Source organism: Aspergillus novofumigatus (genome assembly GCF_002847465.1).
Source record: "Aspergillus novofumigatus IBT 16806 chromosome Unknown P174scaffold_1, whole genome shotgun sequence".
In the NCBI taxonomy this organism is placed as follows: Eukaryota; Fungi; Ascomycota; class Eurotiomycetes; order Eurotiales; family Aspergillaceae; genus Aspergillus; species Aspergillus novofumigatus.
This window is the reverse complement of record NW_020194274.1, coordinates 1309408-1328137: the sequence shown is the minus strand read 5'-3', so window position 1 is coordinate 1328137 and position 18730 is coordinate 1309408. Positions and strand designations below refer to the sequence as shown.

Sequence of the window (18730 nt, the reverse complement as noted above, 5' to 3'; positions counted from 1 at the left end):
TTGCTAAGCCGGTTGGCATAGCATGGCACTTCGTGTATGTAGTTTGCATGTGTAACTTGATAGTCAATGATATTGGTGATGTGATGATTGGAAACGGCAATGTTCGCATGGAAATCCCCCGAGCCGAGCCCCGCATACCCCCTAGGCCTGGTTGACGTTTTGAAGTCTCCTTGTATTATTGCAGCAGCTGGAGCGACGAGGATCGGAGATAATAATAACGTTTCGTTTATTGGGAAATGACAAGTTCCTTTTGTGCTCGCGGGGCTGTGGGGAAGTCGAGGGCCCCTTTGAGACTGAAATACTTGCCGTCTCTCCCCCGTCGAGAGTATCTAGATATATTCTTTCGTTCATCCACGCTGGTGCTTTGTCGTGTTCCATAATATAGGTACTCGGTGGCGAAGTGTATTGTCGGCTTCCGCTGTACTGTCTCTTCACTAGGTATGATTGTACCACGGGCAAAGACACCTCTCGAGGTGGTTATTGTTGGGTAGGTCTTATGCTGTACTGCATTCTATACTCCAGCTAACTGTTTCAGTGCCGGTATGCTACGTGATATAAATACCCTACCGTAGGCTAACTGGTAATAGGCATTGGGGGTATGGCTGCTGCATTGGCATTAGGCCAACGAGGACATCATGTCATTGTTCTCGAATCAGCCCCAAAGGTATGCATCAAAGCGGCTTGAGACATGGACATAGAAGTTTGACTGACTCCTATCAGCTCATGGAAGTCGGAGCCGGTATCCAAGGCTCCCCGAACATGTTGACGCTGTTTGACAGTGCGTGGAATCCCTTTGCATCTCAATGAAAGACAAGAGCAACTAATGTGCTTCAGGATGGGGAGTCTCTCCCTTAATACACGCCAAGGACGTCGCCTTGGAATACATCCACGTCCGACGATGGCAGGACGGCAGTCTGCTGGGAACCATGCCTGTCAACAAGACATATGGCCAACAAGTAGTTATCCACCGTGCAGACCTCCACAATGCGCTGATCGAAAAGGCCATGGCACTGGAGAACGTCCAAGTACGGGTCAACTCGACCGTCACCCGCGTCCGGTTCGATCCTCCAGCCGTGACCCTCGCCGACGGCAGCGTGGTGCAAGCGGACATCGTCCTCGCAGCAGACGGGATCAAATCCAGCATTCGGGATCAGCTGCTAGGCAAAGATGCCACCAAGGCCATTCCCACCGGAGACGCAGCGTACAGAATCATGCTCCCACGGAGCGCAATGGAGAACGATCCCGAGCTGAAGCAGCTCATCGACGAGCCGCAAGCCACGCGCTGGATCGGTCCCTACCGCCATATCATCGCCTACCCCGTCCGCAACCACCAGCTATACAACATCGTCCTGCTCCACCCGGACCGCACCGATGTCGAAGAGTCATGGACAACCAGGGGCTCGAAGCAGATGATGGTCGATGACTATCGCGGCTGGGACAGCCGAGTAACGAAGCTCATCGACCTGGTCAAGGACAACGAAGTCCTCGAGTGGAAGCTCTGCCAGCACCCGCCTCTAAAGACGTGGATCAAGGGCCGCGTGGCCTTGCTCGGCGATGCCTGCCATCCAATGCTGTAAGCGGATCGCAGCCAATCACGACGGTAAATCTCTCTAACGCGCAGAGCAGTCCATACATCGGCCAAGGTGCCGCCCAAGCAGTCGAAGACGCCGCCGCGCTGGGCGTCCTCCTATCCACCATCTCGTCTCGCAGCGAAATCCCCCTTGCCCTGGCGGCATACGAAAAGTCGCGCAAACACCGCGCAGAGACCGTACAGCAGTCCGGCACCGTCAACCGCGCGACACTGCATCTCCCCGACGGGCCGGAACAGCAAGCCCGCGACGACCAGTTCCGCGCGTCGATGAATGGGGCATCGAATCCCGATAAATGGGCTGATCTGGAGACGCAGAAATTCCTCTGGGGCTGGGATGCAGAGAAGGTGGCTCTGGAGACTTGGGAAGGTGAATTACCTATTTAATTAAAGCTGGTTGTGTGATCGAGGGAGCTAACGATGATTTTGTTTGTATTTGGTAGAGCTTCGAGGGTACCGTCTGACAGCCATGCGACATCATTTGTGATGGGGTAGTAGCAGGTTTAAACCCTTTTGATTCTTTCCCTGGCGCGTTAAGCAGGTTTGGTCATTGCTTTATTTTTCTTGCAGAATCATTTCTATAGTAGAGTTGGTGTACATATACTTTTTCTAGTTTGGGTTCTAGCTTACTGAACTGACAATCTATGGGTTCTACACACAACTCGTGGCACATTCTTTATGAACAGATATATGAATGTCTATCTTGGTTACTTGAAGGGAATTTATATCTTCTGGAGTTTCTTCCTCAGGTAGGGACCAGCACCGCGCCGCGAGAAGCCCCATCGGATCTGATTAGCCATCGAGATCTCCACATTCAGCTCGTCGGCCCAAGCCCACACCAATCCTGGGTTCTTCTGGAAGCCACGTCCAACCAGCACAAGGTCCAGCCCGTCCTTTTCCAACAAGGAATTAGCCATGCGTGCGCTATCGATCATGCCCACCGACGCCACTGCTAGTTTGTCCCCGACGGCGTTCTTGACAGCAATGGCAAAGGGTGCTTGGAAGCCTGGCTTCGCGTGGATATGCTGCTCCGAATGAGTGCCGCCGCTGCTCACGTCAAGCACGTCAACGTATCCAGTTTCTGCCAGTATCTTTGCAAATCGGACAGTGTCCACACCTCGCCAGCTGGGCTTGTGCGGCTGGGCCTCCTCGAGCCAATCGGTGGCGGAGACCCGCAGGAAGACAGGCATATCCTTGGGCACGTTTTCCCGGGTGAGTTTGGCGATCTCCAAGCTGAGCCGGATGCGGTTCTCGAAACTGCCTCCATACTCGTCTGTTCTCGTGTTGGCCGCAGGTGAGAGGAAGGACATTAGAAGGTAGCCATGCGCATTGTGGATCTCGATAAAGTCCGCCCCGGCCTTGACGGCCCGTTTTACAGCAGCCACCCAGGCGGTCTTCAGATCCTCGATATCCTGCTTCGTCATCTCTTTCGGCACGGGGTTCTTGTCGGTGAAGGGCACATTTGTCGGGCCCTTGACGCGGTCTGGCCAGCCACCCATCTTCTCGGAGGCGGTATCGTTGGCCGAGAGCCATGGCGCGACGGTGCTGGCCTTGCGGCCTGCGTGTGCGATCTGCACGCCGATAAGCTGGTTCTGGCTGTGGACGAATTCGATCACGCGGCTCAATGGCTCAATCTGCGAGTCTTTCCATAGGCCCAGGTCTTGGGGTGTGATCCTCCCTTCCGGTTCGACTGCTGTTGCCTCGACCATTAAGAATCCTGGCCCTCGCTGGGCAATTCCTCCCAGATGTGCCATATGCCAGGGAGTCATGTGTCCATCGTCGGCTGAATATTGGCATAGCGGCGATAGCTACCATATCACTCATGTAAGCGGCTTTTTCCAATTGTAAGGGCCCGCATAGACGGCTGGGAGGAATTGCCTGGACTGGTACTCACACCAATGCGGTTGTGAAAGGTCAGACCCCGCACCGAAAGGGGCTGAAAGAGCTTGGGAGGTGCCGATCCATCAGACTGAGGATTTGCAGCTGTGCCTGCAGGCGGTTCTTGCGCCGGAGTAAAATAAGAGATACCCGGGGCGCGCTTGTTCTCGATATCAGGCACTGCAGGTCGCGACATGGTGTCTATGAATGTTCTATACGTAAGTGCAATATCAACACAGCTTGAGGGAGAATGAAGAACAAGAAGGCATGCAAAGGGTAGAAAATACGAGACTAAAAAGGTCAGTGCAACTGGGGGTGATTGGAAATCGCCTTGCGCTAGGTATTGCGGACCGATGATGTAACACTATTTCCGGTGTTTGTGCCGAGGCCTTGCAGTCGCAGTAGAACGGGCTCTATCTCTGAGGGAGGGAAAGCGATAAAGCTTCGAAGAGCTTCCGTGAGATGATCAAAGAGTTGCATCTTTCTGACTGATACTTCCTGCTTCAACTTCCCTCCTCCATTGGTCCATCGCGGCGATGTCCCTAGATAGTACCTGTATGGTTCGGCACTTGTTTCCTTCCATATGTTATCGAGACTAGAGCATCAGCGGCTATCCTTGGTCACTCCAAATGGATCGATTTTATAATCATCAACGTTCATTTTTCTAACATTCATGTCGCTGTGACAGGTCATTTTATGCAGGCGCATCCCATCCCGTCACGGAGGATAGCGGTTTCTTCTCGCTCAGCTCGTTCAGCTCGCTCAGGCTTAGACCACAGGATTGTCTATTCTCGATTGAGTCTCCATCAACTCATGCCATCAATCTCAATACACTCCAGCTTCTCGACGATACTCTTTGACACTCTTCGAAGATCTTCCAAGACTGGAGTTTCTACCGTTCTATCCGGCAATGATCGACGCCCCGCTCTTATCTTATCGGGAGCAGCGACTTCGGCGGTGCCAAGTGCCCTAGTCCCAAACAGGCAATGCCCCAGACCGCCAGGTACAGAGGGACGTCTCCCGCCAAAACTTTTTTTCCAGCACTGGAGGGAATGACTCAATCCACTGTTTAAATACCCCCCACAAGCTCCATTCCCTCTCCAATTGTTCCTTCTCCTGTTCCTGATTTCCTTACCCATCAATTGCTACAATCACACACATCAACCATGTCGAAAGGAAAGGTCTGCGTCGCCTTCAGCGGTGGTCTCGACACCAGTGTCATCTGTAATTGCCCCACACTTTCCACCTGGAGTGTTTTGGGGCCCGTGCTGACCGCTGATTCCAGTGAAATGGCTCATTGACGAGGGCTACGAGGTTGTTGCTTTCAGTAAGCGGATTCGGACTTTGGACAACGTGGAGAGCATGACTGACTTTTTCAATAGCTGCCGATGTTGGCCAGGAAGGTAATTCATCATCAATGCGAGATTCGAATTGGGATGGTCTTGAGGTTCTGACTCATCGCTCGTCCAGAGGACTTTGACGCTATCCGGGAGAAGGCCCTGAAGCTCGGTGCCGTCAAGTGCGAGATTGCCGACCTCCGCCGTATGTATACTCAAGATATTTGCCTGGATGTTTACAATGGAATCTGATAGCAATGTAGGGGAGTTCATTGAGCAGCTTTGCTTCCCCGCCATTGCTTGCAACGCTATCTACGAGAACGTCTACCTTCTGGGTATGTGATTAGTGCCAAAAGAAAACGGTCTTGATGCTAATCTCCTTTGAAGGAACTTCTCTGGCCCGTCCCGTCATTGCTCGTGCTCAGATCGAGGTCGCCAAGGTTGGTTCCCGTGCCTTATTTACTCTTCTAGAATCGCACATTGACCAGGATCGTACAGAGGGAAGGATGCTTCGCTGTTTCCCACGGTTGCACCGGCAAGGGTAACGACCAGGTCCGTTTCGAGCTTGCCTTCTACGCCCTTCAGCCCGATATCAAGGTCATTGCCCCCTGGCGTGACCCTGCTTTCTACAACCGCTTCGCCGGTCGCAACGACCTCCTCTCCTATGCCGCCGAGAAGGGCATCCCCGTGACCTCCACCAAGTCCAAGCCCTGGTCTATGGACGAGAACCTGGCCCACTGCTCCTACGAGGCCGGCATCCTCGAGGATCCCGACGTCACTCCCCCCTCCGACATGTGGAAGCTCACCCAGGACCCTCTCACCGCCCCTGACCAGCCCGAGGATTTCACCGTTCACTTCGAGAAGGGTATCCCCGTCAAGCTGGAATACACTGAGGGTGGCCAGAAGAAGGTCGCTACCGACGCTGTCGACCTGTTCCTGACCGCCAACGCTATTGCTCGCCGCAACGGTGTTGGCCGTATCGACATTGTCGAGAACCGTTTCATCGGTATCAAGTCTCGTGGTTGCTACGAGACCCCTGGTCTCACCTGCCTGCGCGCTGCTCACATGTGAGTTACCCCCAGTCTGTCATTTTCCGGCTGTCTCTAATCCCGACCACAGTGATCTGGAAGGTCTGGTTCTGGACCGGGAGGTCCGTGCTCTGCGTGACCAGTTCGTCACCTTCAACTACTCCAAGGTTCGTTTTCTACCAGATCGAATTACTTTGTAGGGCAGACTGCTAACAGCGCCTCAGCTCCTCTACAACGGTCTCTACTTCTCCCCCGAGCGCGAGTTCCTCGAGGCTTCTATCACTGCTTCTCAGAAGACCGTCAACGGACAGGTCCGTTGCCGCGCCTACAAGGGCAGCGTCTCCATTCTCGGCCGTTCCTCCGAGACCGAGAAGCTGTACGACATGTCCGAGTCCAGCATGGACGAGATCGGCGACTTTGCTCCCACCGAGACCACCGGCTTCATTGGCGTGTCCGCTATCCGTCTGAAGAAGTACGGCCAGATGAAGCAGGCCAACGGCGAGAAGATGTAAAGCATGTGTTTGAGCATAATTTAGGATGGGCTGCTTGCGGCCTTGAGTCTTTTTCGGGTATCTTGTTTTATATTATACATCTATTTAGCACTTGACGTGTAACGGAATACAAAAGAAATGAATGATCACCCCCTGAACCATCATCACGGGCATGCCGTGTGTCATAATCCGTCGTCACTGATCATAGTGTCGTTCCATACCGCGCAAACTCCCTTCGAATTTGATGGCAACAGTAATCCCGGGTCATTTAGCTTCCCCAGATTCTGTAGCCAGTTGAGAGCGACCTTTAGCATGACACCATCCCAATTACCCACGGCTATGTCACGAATAGCCTGTACATGTGTCTCTCCAGCACACAGAACAAGCTCAGTGTCAGTCTGACTCGACGAACCGAGCAACTCCCCAAACTCCCGGATATCGTCCACATAAACTTCGTCCGTACCCGCGAGAAGCAAAACCTTCTTAGCAGGAACAGATCCCCAAAAGTCCTTCGTCCCCGCCAGCGGAGTCGCCCAAACCTCCTCCTTCACAGGCTCCCAGTGCGAATTGAACATCTCCATCAACGCCTTACTAACAATATCCTTATCAGCGTTATACGTATAGCTCGCAGCGGAGCACTCATTCGCACAGCGGGGACTGATACAGAGCGCCGCGCGGAGCTGCTGCTGCTGGTGGTGATCCCGGCCCTCAAAAACAGGCCGAACAAGCGGATGCGGGTCCCGCAGATGCGCCAGAACCGCCAGCGCAAGGTTCCCGCCCGCCGAGTCGCCCGCTATCGTGATCTCCGCGGCATCATGGTCCTGCAGCAGGTACCGCAGCGCGGCGGCCGCCTGCGCCAGTTGGCCCGGGTACTTGAGTTCCGGCGCAAGGGTGTACTCGAGCAGGACGCATTTCGCGGTTAGTCTTTGGGCGGCTGCGCGCGCGAACTTGAAGTGGCCGGTGGATAGGGGGTGATGTACCCCCCGCCGTGGAAATAAAGTAGCACGTTGTCGTTCCCGTTCCCGCTGCCGCTGGGGCTGGGGCTGGGGATGCGGCTGCGCGCCGTGGGGTCACAGTCGATGAAGTGCAGGGTTGCGCGGGGGAAGGCGCTGCCTGCGTCTAGTTCGATGGTCTCATGGCGGAGACTGTATGCTTTACAGAGTGAGGCGATGGTGCTTCCTGATGGGCGTTGGAGAGCGCGTGCTTGAGGGAGCGGGAGCGTCTCGGCTATGCGGGCGGTGTTTCTCATCCAGATTGTTCTGAAGGAGGCGGAGTCTTTGTTGTAGAGGAGGTCCCGGGCGATGCTGAAGATGAGACGGGGGAGGGAGACGAGGACCCTTGTGAGTAGTTGGAGTCTTTGGAGCAGGGTGAGCCGCGGCGGGATATGACTTTTTGCTCCGGGGCCGGCATTTGTGTAACGGCGTATGTGTATTACTCGAGCAATGATTATCAGTGTTTTATTGCATATTTATTTATGAGCTAGCCGTAGAAGAGAGTCATCTCTGCCGTTTTTGGCAAGATGGATGGTGATATTGATGGACGAACTTTTTGAGAGAGAGAATCACGTGCCTGCATCAGCATCATGCGAATGAATCAGGCTGATTTTATGCTTCTTCATAACTCATCCATGGAGACGCAATAACAATATGACAATCTGGATTGCCAAGGTGTCAAGCTCGCAAGCCAGATGATCTAGTGAAATAGCTTACTCCAATTGAAAGGCTGCCTAAAATGATGACAGTCATTAGTTGCATTCCGTGTCCATTAAGAAGCCAGGTTGGCCCACCACGATGACGATAACCGAGTCGGGTAGATCGATTCATCCGACTATCTTTGCACTCACCACTCCGTCATTACAACATCGCAAAAGATTCAGAATCAAACGCAAGACAAACAGGATGCTCGATGTCCCTGTCTAAAAGCCAGGGATGAAATGCAGTTTATCAGACCCCCCATCAACAATCTGATATTTCGCAACCTCTGAAGCTTCTAGTTGAGAGCTACTATTCGCAGTCTTGCGAATAGCGACCAAGGTTTGACCTCTGGCCGAAATATTTGGCGTGTCGAACGCAAGGACATAAGCATTCTGGGCGAGCTTTTCAGGGCAGAGTGCTAGCGACCTCTTTTGATACCCTGAATTAATCCCTTGACGGAATCAGGCAACAGTATACTCCTAATCGATATCCGATACTCGCAAACAGCCCAGGCTGGTATTTCTTCATTGTGAACTTCCCTCACCATGTTGTCGTACGGTCTCTGTCATAAGGTCTCTCCATCGCCTATTCAAGATGATGGTCAAGATCCCATGGCCGGCCATTTACCTTGCCATTGTAGCCTCCGTCTACGTGAGACCTCAATATACGATTTTCAACTCACCAATGGCAACATTCGTTGTGCTGTCTCTGGCTGTTACTTTGCTTCAGGATCGTCTATGCCCTCGTCCTGTACCCTAGGTTCTTCACTCCTATAAAGCACATTCTGTTAAAAAAAGTATATAGAGCCCTACACTGATAGGAATCATGTCCGGACAACCTTTTAGCCTAGTGGTTTATATTTCAATACATTCCCACACCTCCGGTAAGATTCCTTCATTGCGCGGACTGAACAGGTTCTAAACCTATCACAACAGGCCTGGTCATGGCTTATTGGAAATACGAGCTCATATCTCATCGAATCGCCGTTCGAAGAGATGATAGAATGGACGCACAGAGTGCCCAACGACGGATTAATTCGTTACTATATCGTCGGCAACCTCGAGCGTGTATTGTTGGAGCAGGAACGGAGAATAGGCTTATGTAAGCTGCCTGCCCAGATGGGAGGTGGTTTCCAAACTGACTACCCGACAACTGATTCTTCCTGTATCTTAACCAATTCAACACACACACAAGAGATAGTCGAATTCATCAATTTCTTCCCTTTTTAACTCGTCCGTCGCATTTTGGTGACCAGTGCCGGGCCGGCAGATTCCTGGCGTTTCAACAAGTATCAAGAGAACTAGGTGGCTTGCAGATCCCGAGGTCGCGACCGAGGGGCAGATCTGCAAGGTAGCACCGTATTGCCGCTTCGCTTAGGCAAGCACGTGACGCACGTCCCACAATAACAACAACATTTCCCGAAATTCCCCCATCGCCCAATTTTCTCCACCTGCAGCTTACGAACGGCTAAGCCACACATTCTCCTCATTCTCCACTCACATCCGATTCGCTTATTCTGACTTTCTTCTGAGACTACTGTCATCTAAATGGCGGAAATCAATGTGGCCCTACTAGTCAACCCAGCGGCCCCAGCCACGCCCAAGGGAAAGACCATAGGAAGAAAGACTACACCCTCGCCAGAAGCCCTCTCAGCGTCCAAGAGCATAATCTTGGGTATATTTCCATCTACCGACAATGTGGTTCGCATTCAAGATTCTCCAGTCCTTGCACGTTACGGTCAAATCTTCCCGTCAGGGCAGGCGTTAATTGGTAAGTTACCCAGTTTGTGTTGTTTATAAGAACATACTAACTATACCTAGAACGGAGATTCCCAATAAACACATCACACGCCCATCCTGATCCCCCGGTCTGGGAAGCACAGATACCAGAAGCACCTCCGGTTAGACACCTCATCTTGCCGTTCAATCTGAAAGGCGACCGAGGAGCGTTTTTTAATGAGGACAACCGCAAGGTCCTCCGGAATCTTTTCCCTGGAACGAAAGGTCTAGTATTCGGTGTCTATTATTTGATTTTCTGGGTCGATCACCTACCGCCACAGCCTTGGCCAATCACCGTCGCGGGAATCCGGCCCTACTTCACTATCGATCCCAATGACGATGGTCCTATCCCTCCGGTCAAAAGGACCAGCAAGTCTCGGATGAGAATTGCGGACGACATAAATGCAAAAAATCGCTCTGGGGCTCTTGTCGACGAGGCATTTCAGTTGGTCAAGACGTTTTTCTCAGAGGCACACATCTTCATTACGGAGATACAGTACTGGGGTAATCTTTTTGTCATTGTTCTCCTTGACGAGTCTGTCGATCTAACTAAAATTCCCCGTTGGATTGCGAAATGCCCATGCTACTATCTGTACGAGAGCGAAATGGGAAGACCAGCGTTTGGAAAATTCGCCGCCAAGAGGAACAGAGATCCCTCCATTGATGTTGTGGATAACAGCGAATACGATCTGTTACGTCCAGGGATAATGCTCAGTTCTGGAAGGGACGCTGAAACTCAAACAGAATTTCTCACGTCGTCCGGTGTCCTCGTCAAGGATGAGATCGGACTTGAATACATGACCGTTGCTTCCCATGGATTCCCTCATGGTGACAAAGTCTTCCATCCGTCGGCCACGGGAAGGGAAGTTGGCCAGGTTATCATGGAAATAACCCACACGGATGTTGCGCTAGTGAGACTGCATAGTCAGTTTTCTTTTGAGAATGAGACCTTCGAGAGCACAATCGATGGCGCAGGTCCGGTCCAATTGAGTGGCTTCAAGCCGTCTCGAGATATGGAGATTGGTGACAATATCTATATGAACAATCCTTTCTCTGGTTATTCAGAAGGCATATGTGGTCCCGCCTCCGAATGTTGCGTGCCCAGTGATGACCCGAATGTGCCGAGTCTAGACTGGGTTAGGACACGGTGGATGTATATGGGCCAAGGGTACCAAGACAAACTAGAAGACGGCGTTTGCGGATCGGCCATTTGGGACGATGACGGGTCCGTTATAGGTTTCTTTCGTTATGCTCCCTCATCGGGCCACTTCACAGACTGGTGCGTCTCCATCGCGTCGGAGAACTTCATATCCAAAGGCTTCACTGTTACCAGTTCAGTCCGCAGCAACACAGCATGATGTTTTGTCGCGCTATTACTTTTCTCTTTGCTATTCAATTACATGGTTATTGGCTAGAGTGCTATCGGATAGGGATTTGCAAAGGCTGAGCTGGCCTGTCTTGTTGCTGCCACTGTGGGACGGTTCCAGATGGAACTGAAGGACCCCGATGCGAAGCTTGAAGTGAGACTCGGCCACGGTTGCTCCAAAGGATGGCGTGCTGGCTAGATTTACCCCGGTGGAGGGGGTGGTAAAGTTCATACATCGGTATGCCGGGCCAGGGGCCCTAGGCTGCTGGCCTGGCTCCGTCCGGTGACGGCGCCCCCGAAACCCTTGCAGGCCCGGGAATCTGCGACATCCGAATGAGTTGGTGGCTATCTACGAGGCGGATCGGGCTTGTACGGGCACCTAGACAGGCGTGGAGACATCTACAGAGGGAAGAAAGGTAGCAGGCACTCACTGATTTCGGCCCCGGCCAAGATGGATCTACGAGGGAAATAAGGTAGCTGGCACTCTGTGATTTCGGCCGGGGCCGAAACGGGGGCAGGTATGAGGGAATCTACAGGGGTTCAGCCTAATCTAGGTGCCCAACAGAGATAGAAATATTTATGTACGCCGACGGCGTCAGTCTGCAAAGACGGCCATCGGTTAGATAGTCGCTGCTCGCTAGGAGCCTCCGACATGGCCCAGCTCGGTGCCGAAACGGAGTAAGGAATCAATCAATCAATCAATCAATCAATCGGTAAAGTTCATACTGTATTGATTACATGTCTAGCTATAATCAACCAGTTACTGGTATTCCTCCCTGAAAACCATTACCCTCTCAACCTCCTTCCCAGTAGCATCCTCCTCCACCCAAGCTCGCCACATCCCCCCGCAATTGAAATCAAACACCACCTTGCCCCGACTTAAGCCCTTCTTCTGCTCCCCGAGCAAACCGGCACCAGTAGCATCGAGCACCGTCTCGGCCTCGATCCCAATGATGCCCCCGTCACCTTCCCCAGTCTTGCCCCATCTCCGGCCTGCGGAACGCTGAAGTTCTCCATCCGGGCCGGCAACCGCACTAACAGCTTCCGCGAGAGATCGAGGAACGGATGCCTGGGAGTATCGAAGCATAGCACAGACGCTGCGAGCCGCCGCAACGCGCAGGAAGGAGTCCCCGTTTCCGGTCCCTGAGAGCGCAACGGCTCGTCGTCTGACGCGCCGTGGCAAGCGTTCCTGCTCGAGGAGCGCCTGCTTCTCGGAGCTGTGTTCTAGACTGGGTAAGCGCGTATCCGGCCACAGCAACCTGTTCACAACCGGCGGGATACACTCGGCTACCATCCGCATAATGGTCGCAGCAGTTCCAGAAGAAGCATCCTCTGCATCGCGCGGGTTTAGCGAGGACCGGTATACCATACCCCGCCCTGGGCCTCGCGGGGCAGCTCCTCCCACGCCTCAGCCCAAAACCCCGCCCCCAGCGTCGGCGTATCCCCAATCCGGCCCGGAAGCTTATTCGTCAGCCCGCCCGTACTCGTCGCAACCGCCAGATTCCCCCACCGGTCGAGACACACACACCCGACCGTCCCCTGGCTCATGGAAACGGGCTCCGCCTCACCCTTCAGCCCGCGCCGATGTTCCTCCCACCGCCTCTTGGTCCAGAACCACGCGTCCGGCTTGAACTCGAGCCCCCACGCCCGAGCGAGTTCCTCCACGTACGGCGCCATGAGCTGCGAATGCATATTCCCGCCGTCACCGTTCGGGTCCCCGTTGGCGTTGTGGCCTGTTCGGAGGAGACACTCTCTCGCGAGCTGGATCGGGTGCCGGACATTTCTTAGCCCCATCACGCCTGCGCCCCGTTTGATGGAGCCGGCTATCTCGTCGTCGGTGGTCTTGTTGACGGTTGTGACCATCACGGAGGCTTCCATTTCGATTGTCCCTGCTGAGGTGAACACGCTGCCGCGCCCGCAGTTGAAGAGCTCGTCATCTTCCAGCAATGAGACGGCGTGGACGGCTGCGTCTAGGGCGCTGGCGCCGCCGTTCAGGAGATCCTTCGTTGAGCGGAGGTAGGAGAGGAGAGAGGCATGGTATTGAGCGTAGAGGTCCGGTGGGAGTCTCGAGCGCTGGATATTGCCTGCGCCGCCGTGGATAATGAGGGCAGGCTTGAACGTCGCTGGAATAGAGTCGCGCATGGTCGATTGTTTCGGTGCTCGAGGCTCATGAGAGGGGTTGATTGGACCTGGCTGCTTGACGAATCTGGGTAGCTTCGGGTAATAAACCCCACGATGCAGAGATGCTCAGACAAATGAAAACTTCACCAACCAGATAGGTTCTTTGTTTGAGGAAACCTGCAATCGAGATGAGGAGGTTGTTGTGTCATGCGCTAATCGGCGGCCGAACACCGTAGCCTGCCTTACCCCTCTGCAAAAGTAAGGTTCCCTCCACCATCCCCAAACCTGGGAGTGATTCTGGCCACGCCAGCTGCGAAAGATAAGATAGGACAATCAATGTGTGTTGAGAAGTCAGATTTAGACCTGTTTATCTGCATGTTAATGTACAAGAAGTGGATGTGTCCAACAAATCCCAGGGACCTGTGCAGAGAGCTCTTCTTTTCGCCTCCGAGCTAAGCAATAGAAAACACAAGGATTGCAGAAGTGTACAATCCATCATCGCCGGCAAATCCAGTGCTCAGAGACAGTCAAAAGTTGGACTAGAAGCACAATACGAAAGCAAAAAAATCTCTATGCCATGCCTCGTTGAAGATGAAATGACCAGACCCAACACCTGAGAAGAGAGATACGTAATAATATAGGACATAGATGGGAATTCGGCTCACAGCGGAGGAAGAATTGTAGCTGCAATGGTAAGACATTAGGTGATTTATGCGATGGCCTTTTCGCCAGACGGAGGAGGGGGAGGGAGCTATTAACCATCGACGTCAGCCACAATCGTAACAAAAACAAAAAGCGAGACTCCATACCTCTAGTTTTGTGTTGTCCGCCATCATCCTCTGGAACCCAATACCAACACCCTCAATGACGGCCAGGAAAACAGCGCACATGATGGCAGAGTTCCTAGCGGCCTTGACACCACCACGAACAGCCAGAGAGCCACCAGTGAAGAAACCAGCAATGACTGCAGAGAAAAACTCGGTTAGATTCCAATTGTGCCGCATCGCCGCAGTTATCATGTAGAATGAGTGAGTTAACGTACTAGCATTGTAAGGATCCTCCTTCTTCCGGATACCCTTGATCGCGCAGTCGAACGTCGAGAACAGACCACCCCAGACACCAAAGTTACCACCGAGGACGGGCGCTCGAGCCTTGATGGCTGTGATGGCACCTATCCGTCGCTCGCCGTAGGGGCTGTTTCTGAAACCCTTCACACCGTGCCAAACCGCACCACCGATAGCCTAAGTCAACGAATCGGATTAGTTCTCATGTCTTCGCGATGGAGTACTTGAGTTATCACGCAGTGGAGACGTACACCCATGCAAAAAGCACCACCGAAATCGCTCAGGGCGACCCAGGGACAGGGATCTCTCGAGTGATCCATTGTGAAATAGGAAGCAAGGAAATAGAAGAGCGAAGAAAAAGGCTGAGATCGAATGTATCAAGTAGCCAGACGTCTCAATAGATTACTTCGACTGAGTAATCTCGATGGTCCGGTGAAGCGTCACTCCGTCAAAAGCCGCCGTCGACTGTTCGGAGGGAGTCGTGGTGGGGGACGATTGATAGTCTATGTAGGTCGACGGCAATATAAAACGGTTAGATATTGCTTCGAAGTAGTGGGAACAGCAGTTGAAGAGCTGCTTATATGGCTGGGGACGAAAAGTGGACAATGGAGAAGGTTTGCGGAGCGCAACAGGTTCTTTTGGCTTTTTTTCGCCAGGAAAACGTGACTTTTCGGACTGGGAGCAAGGTCACGTGCAGATAACCCGGGGCAGCCCGACTGCTGCAAAAGGGAAAACGCTAACTGGCTTTGCCACTCCGTCATATTTTCTACGCGCCTTTTGCGTCAAGGTTTTCACAGCTGCGGCAAATGATGAGTTTGTTTAATCATGCAGGGGTGGGCTAAGCAGAGAGAAGTTTTCATTGCAGCCAAAGTGCCTTTATTTGGCATATCCGAATTATGCGAATCCTATAGAAATTCATCTACCAGCAATTGGGGGTATAGATCAACAAGAGAATATGTACAAGATTGTCAGCGATAAAAAGGCTTAAGAAGGTAGATTCCATATGAAATTCAAGGCGCCGCCTTCATATGCTGGGAATTGCCCCCACTGCTAATACTGAACGGCGCCATGGATGGGTCGAATGGAAGAGATAGCCAGTCATCAGCAGCGATGTCATTCAATGACGGTGTAAACCCCATATCTGACATATTCTGGGGAACTGGAGCATTCATTATCAGTGGGGCAGTCTCGTCACTTGTGGCACTTGCGTATGATGGAGGCACCATTGAGTGCCGTGTCGTTGACCCGCGCTGTCTTTTGACACTCTTACATGAGGCGACTAAATTTCGTCGCAAGCGCGATACATGAGTCTCCAGCAAAGTAGCGTAGCGTGTGCTTAGGTGTATGTCGTCCAAGGCATTTGATCTCAACGCTTGTATTGTTCTTTCTAGGACATCCAGCGACTCACGGAGTTTTGCTTGACGCGTTCCCAAGCTGAGTGCTTTCATTAGGAATATGGATGCGCTTGTGATCCTGACGAATATTCGAACTGGCGAGAACCGTAGTGCCCCAATGTCAGCAAGCTGTGTGACCTTTTCCAGTATCTGGCAGCATCCATCTATGACTTCTTGGATGTATTCGTAGTCAATGGGGTCGATGTTCATGGGACGAACTTCCTCATCTGCGTTTCCATCTGCGATCGCACGTTCAACTACAGCCTGCATTCCAACAGAGTGCGTATAGACGCGGACAAAGTGATATTCGATGAAAATATCGTCATAGAAAGGTCTGTCATGCACTTCAGTTAAGTCAGCTGTATTCTTCAAGAAACCAGAAAGAAACCGCTCAACATCTCGATGTATGATGACTTACATTGCGGCTGAAGATATCGCTCCTTCCACTTGTCAAGTAGTGGACGAAAGTGGTCCAGGAGGTCAATATACCGTCCACTCTGAAGTTGCTGTCGTGCGAAAGCAACAGAAGGGAAGAACATGTCCGTGACAGATTTGGCGAGTTTCGTCAGGTCCATCCAGGAGTCCATGAATGTGAGCCATTCTTCCCCATATTGGCTTAATTCTCTAGATGTCTGTCGATTGAGGATGGAATGGCTCAAGCCTTGCGGCATGAGCGATACGCATCCTATCCGCCACGCTAACTGATTGACATATACGTACAACAACCGTTGCGCCCTCTGGCGTCGCAAGCGCATCTGATCCTTTGTCATGAACCGTTCGTAGGCGACAAAAGCATCGCGTGTTTTATCTCCGGTCTCGTAGATGCCCAACTCATGCGCGAGAGATAATGCGGAACCCAGAAGCATCCATGACATCTGGTCGGATCGTTTAGCTGGTTCACTCATGTCTTTTGCCCATCGCTTTGCTGACGAGTTGGTACCGTCATCTCCGTATTCTGTGGACTCCAGATCTATGGTGACCAGGTCGGAATCCCATCCATCACTTTCTGGGGGAAAGTGGAGTGAGCGTGGATGCCAGTCAGACATGAGCAGAAGCGCTTCTATTGTGCCTATGTTCCGAATCTTCGGCTGCGAAGCAAGCTCTTGCCCAAAGATGAGTCTCGTCACCAGCTGCTGGCAGTGTTGCCAGAGTCTGTGATGAATAAAGAAATTCCGCGACTGGCCGCCAGCACCAGGGAGTACATGGTATCGGGACGATATCATCAAGATTGTACAGCAGAGAACAGGGTCTTGTGCGATCAACCAACGGTGGTTCTTATGATCGGCATAGAAATCTGTCAATACTGGAGATAGTATAGACATGTTTTTGAAAAAGCTATGATCATCCTGTCGTCAGCAGAAGTCTACATTGAGTTTGTACAAAGGTTACGAACAGATCAATAAACGTAACAGCTTCTCTAGCTGTGAACCATCCCATCCTGACGAATCGACATGCCTCCCAAGCACTCAAGACGTCCTTCGATACATGAGAGAGGTCGACCGGACGCATGGCCTTTTTCAAGACTGCCGGAGGAACCGTGAGTTCTATTTGCCTCAAGGAACCTTCACAAGTGATCGGATGACCTGCTCGATGCTGCTCATTTTCAGCCATAGAGTCCGATTCTATCACACTGTCTTCCTGACTTTGTGCATTGGCTGCCTCAAAAAGAATGTTGAGGGCATCATTCCCGCTAGAAACGACAGTGCGCATCATTGAGTTGGCCAGATTCGATGTAGATTGAGTCCTGTGTGATCGGGCATCATTATCGTATGACTGATGTGAGCTGTCTGCCGCATCTGCACGACTGGCGCCATGGCTTACAGGACTAAGGCCCTGAGCAGGCGCTGGCACGGTCGCTTCACCTGTAGCAACTATGTTGTGCGGGGCAACGCTGGTCAACCTGAGCTGTGTCGAAGGAGATGCAGCTTCATCTTCTGATCGCCCTGTATCTTAGCCGTGAGTTTGAGTCTGAAATATCGCGACGTCTATAGAGACGTAAGCTGCGTGATGACCCTGGCCCACTACTAACCTCGCTTCTTCACCCGCTCCCAGGCCCGCTTCTCGTCGAACAGACACGGCTTCTGTTCCCTGCGACATTTCGCACAAGGAGGACCAAGAGGGAGTCCATCCGGACCCGTCCCCAGATCACACTTAGCCTTCCGTTGCCGGCAGGATATACAGGCCTTGTAGGTCCGTTGATAAGTTCGGTCGGGATGGTTTCCGTGTCGGGAGAGTCTCCGGATTTCCATGACTAGGTAAAGTACCAGCTTATTAGTGTGACCAATCACATCATGGTAATTAAGTCAATGTGTAATGCGGTAGACAATGCTGCTAGGAACGCGCGGTAGGAAGATTTGAAAACTGGGCCTTCGGATTGGGTAGGCTGAAAATGGGACATTGCATCGAGATGGAAAAAGGAACAGAATGCGGGAATTTCGAAATAGCCGTCAGTTTCCGCCCGCGGAGCAATGAAATATCCGGCAATGCATCTTCAAACAAACAACCATCAACGATGGTGCAAATTCTAGGATGAGATTATTGTTCCTAAGCAAAATTGAAGACTGACAGAGGCACCTCAAGCTTATTTTTACGCATATTCAGGTGATTTTATTTCGATGTGGGCCACTTGTCACAATGCACGGCCACTACCTAAGTTTTCCGAGGCATATCTACCTAGTTCCTGTACCTCTAGTCCTTGATTACGCATTTACGTACGACCTAAGTTTAGAATGATATATTGTTATATTTCAAGAACAGAAAGACTGAAGTCTTCATATCCGCATATACTCCACGAGTGCATGTCTGAGTAACTTTATAGTGGGAACATTTGCTAGCGGAACCATCTCCATCTCGAGGATGTCCTTGTCATACAACGCAGTGCTAGTGATACCAAGCGAGACACCCAACAGTCCTCTTTCTCAATAGCTCAGCAGCTCCAACGGATCTACATTACTGTTTCAGTCCGAATAGAGCAAAGGTCAGACGTCGAAT

The 18730-nt window shown here is 52.1% G+C and overlaps 10 protein-coding genes across 10 annotated transcripts; 5 read left to right on the top strand and 5 right to left on the bottom strand.

Moving 5' to 3' along the window:
* The first annotated feature begins 19 nt into the window (after positions 1 to 19).
* Positions 20 to 2247, top strand: P174DRAFT_436768 (putative salicylate hydroxylase). The gene is made up of 7 exons (XM_024826119.1): positions 20 to 487; positions 536 to 540; positions 588 to 664; positions 721 to 778; positions 835 to 1573; positions 1627 to 1958; positions 2032 to 2247. Exons 1-7 carry the CDS (start codon positions 441 to 443, stop codon positions 2073 to 2075), a joined length of 1302 nt encoding a protein of 433 aa, XP_024686956.1. The 5' UTR covers positions 20 to 440; the 3' UTR covers positions 2076 to 2247.
* A 56-nt stretch (positions 2248 to 2303) lies between these two features.
* P174DRAFT_399121 (NADH:flavin oxidoreductase/NADH oxidase) lies at positions 2304 to 3722 on the bottom strand. Its single transcript, XM_024823858.1, has 2 exons — positions 3483 to 3722; positions 2304 to 3396 (listed from the first exon to the last, which is right to left on the bottom strand). Exons 1-2 carry the CDS (start codon positions 3660 to 3662, stop codon positions 2311 to 2313), a joined length of 1266 nt encoding a protein of 421 aa, XP_024686955.1. The 5' UTR covers positions 3663 to 3722; the 3' UTR covers positions 2304 to 2310.
* A 794-nt stretch (positions 3723 to 4516) lies between these two features.
* On the top strand, positions 4517 to 6472 carry P174DRAFT_436765 (argininosuccinate synthase). Its single transcript, XM_024826118.1, has 9 exons — positions 4517 to 4690; positions 4752 to 4793; positions 4849 to 4869; positions 4937 to 5008; positions 5067 to 5138; positions 5191 to 5243; positions 5302 to 5870; positions 5923 to 5998; positions 6056 to 6472. The coding sequence occupies exons 1-9, from the start codon at positions 4633 to 4635 to the stop codon at positions 6341 to 6343; spliced, it is 1251 nt and encodes a 416-aa protein (XP_024686954.1). The 5' UTR covers positions 4517 to 4632; the 3' UTR covers positions 6344 to 6472.
* On the bottom strand, positions 6101 to 7571 carry P174DRAFT_466686 (putative lipase/esterase; the record flags this gene model as incomplete). Its single annotated transcript, XM_024830551.1, has 2 exons — positions 6101 to 7269; positions 7329 to 7571. The coding sequence occupies 2 exons, from the start codon at positions 7569 to 7571 to the stop codon at positions 6505 to 6507; spliced, it is 1008 nt and encodes a 335-aa protein (XP_024686953.1). The 3' UTR covers positions 6101 to 6504.
* A 557-nt stretch (positions 7572 to 8128) lies between these two features.
* Positions 8129 to 9209, top strand: P174DRAFT_436763 (uncharacterized protein). The gene is made up of 2 exons (XM_024826117.1): positions 8129 to 8899; positions 8952 to 9209. Exon 1 carries the CDS (start codon positions 8611 to 8613, stop codon positions 8773 to 8775), a length of 165 nt encoding a protein of 54 aa, XP_024686952.1. The 5' UTR covers positions 8129 to 8610; the 3' UTR covers positions 8776 to 8899; positions 8952 to 9209.
* Positions 8868 to 9331, top strand: P174DRAFT_14197 (uncharacterized protein). Its single transcript, XM_024821134.1, has 2 exons — positions 8868 to 8899; positions 8952 to 9331. Exon 2 carries the CDS (start codon positions 9012 to 9014, stop codon positions 9243 to 9245), a length of 234 nt encoding a protein of 77 aa, XP_024686951.1. The 5' UTR covers positions 8868 to 8899; positions 8952 to 9011; the 3' UTR covers positions 9246 to 9331.
* Positions 9332 to 9563: 232 nt separating this feature from the next.
* P174DRAFT_362951 (uncharacterized protein) lies at positions 9564 to 11152 on the top strand (the record flags this gene model as incomplete). The annotated part of the gene is made up of 2 exons (XM_024821890.1): positions 9564 to 9786; positions 9837 to 11152. 2 exons carry the CDS (start codon positions 9564 to 9566, stop codon positions 11150 to 11152), a joined length of 1539 nt encoding a protein of 512 aa, XP_024686950.1.
* Positions 11153 to 11871: 719 nt separating this feature from the next.
* P174DRAFT_436762 (isoaspartyl peptidase/L-asparaginase) lies at positions 11872 to 13552 on the bottom strand. Its single transcript, XM_024826116.1, has 2 exons — positions 12519 to 13552; positions 11872 to 12492 (listed from the first exon to the last, which is right to left on the bottom strand). The coding sequence occupies exons 1-2, from the start codon at positions 13300 to 13302 to the stop codon at positions 11921 to 11923; spliced, it is 1356 nt and encodes a 451-aa protein (XP_024686949.1). The 5' UTR covers positions 13303 to 13552; the 3' UTR covers positions 11872 to 11920.
* A 357-nt stretch (positions 13553 to 13909) lies between these two features.
* On the bottom strand, positions 13910 to 14665 carry P174DRAFT_381814 (protein transporter TIM17; the record flags this gene model as incomplete). The annotated part of the gene is made up of 4 exons (XM_024823095.1): positions 13910 to 14032; positions 14091 to 14245; positions 14324 to 14522; positions 14597 to 14665. The coding sequence occupies 4 exons, from the start codon at positions 14663 to 14665 to the stop codon at positions 13991 to 13993; spliced, it is 465 nt and encodes a 154-aa protein (XP_024686948.1). The 3' UTR covers positions 13910 to 13990.
* Positions 14666 to 15208: 543 nt separating this feature from the next.
* P174DRAFT_436761 (putative C6 transcription factor) lies at positions 15209 to 18104 on the bottom strand. The gene is made up of 4 exons (XM_024826115.1): positions 17769 to 18104; positions 17107 to 17682; positions 16158 to 17042; positions 15209 to 16098 (listed from the first exon to the last, which is right to left on the bottom strand). The coding sequence occupies exons 1-4, from the start codon at positions 17986 to 17988 to the stop codon at positions 15356 to 15358; spliced, it is 2424 nt and encodes an 807-aa protein (XP_024686947.1). The 5' UTR covers positions 17989 to 18104; the 3' UTR covers positions 15209 to 15355.
* Between the last annotated feature and the right edge of the window lie 626 nt (positions 18105 to 18730).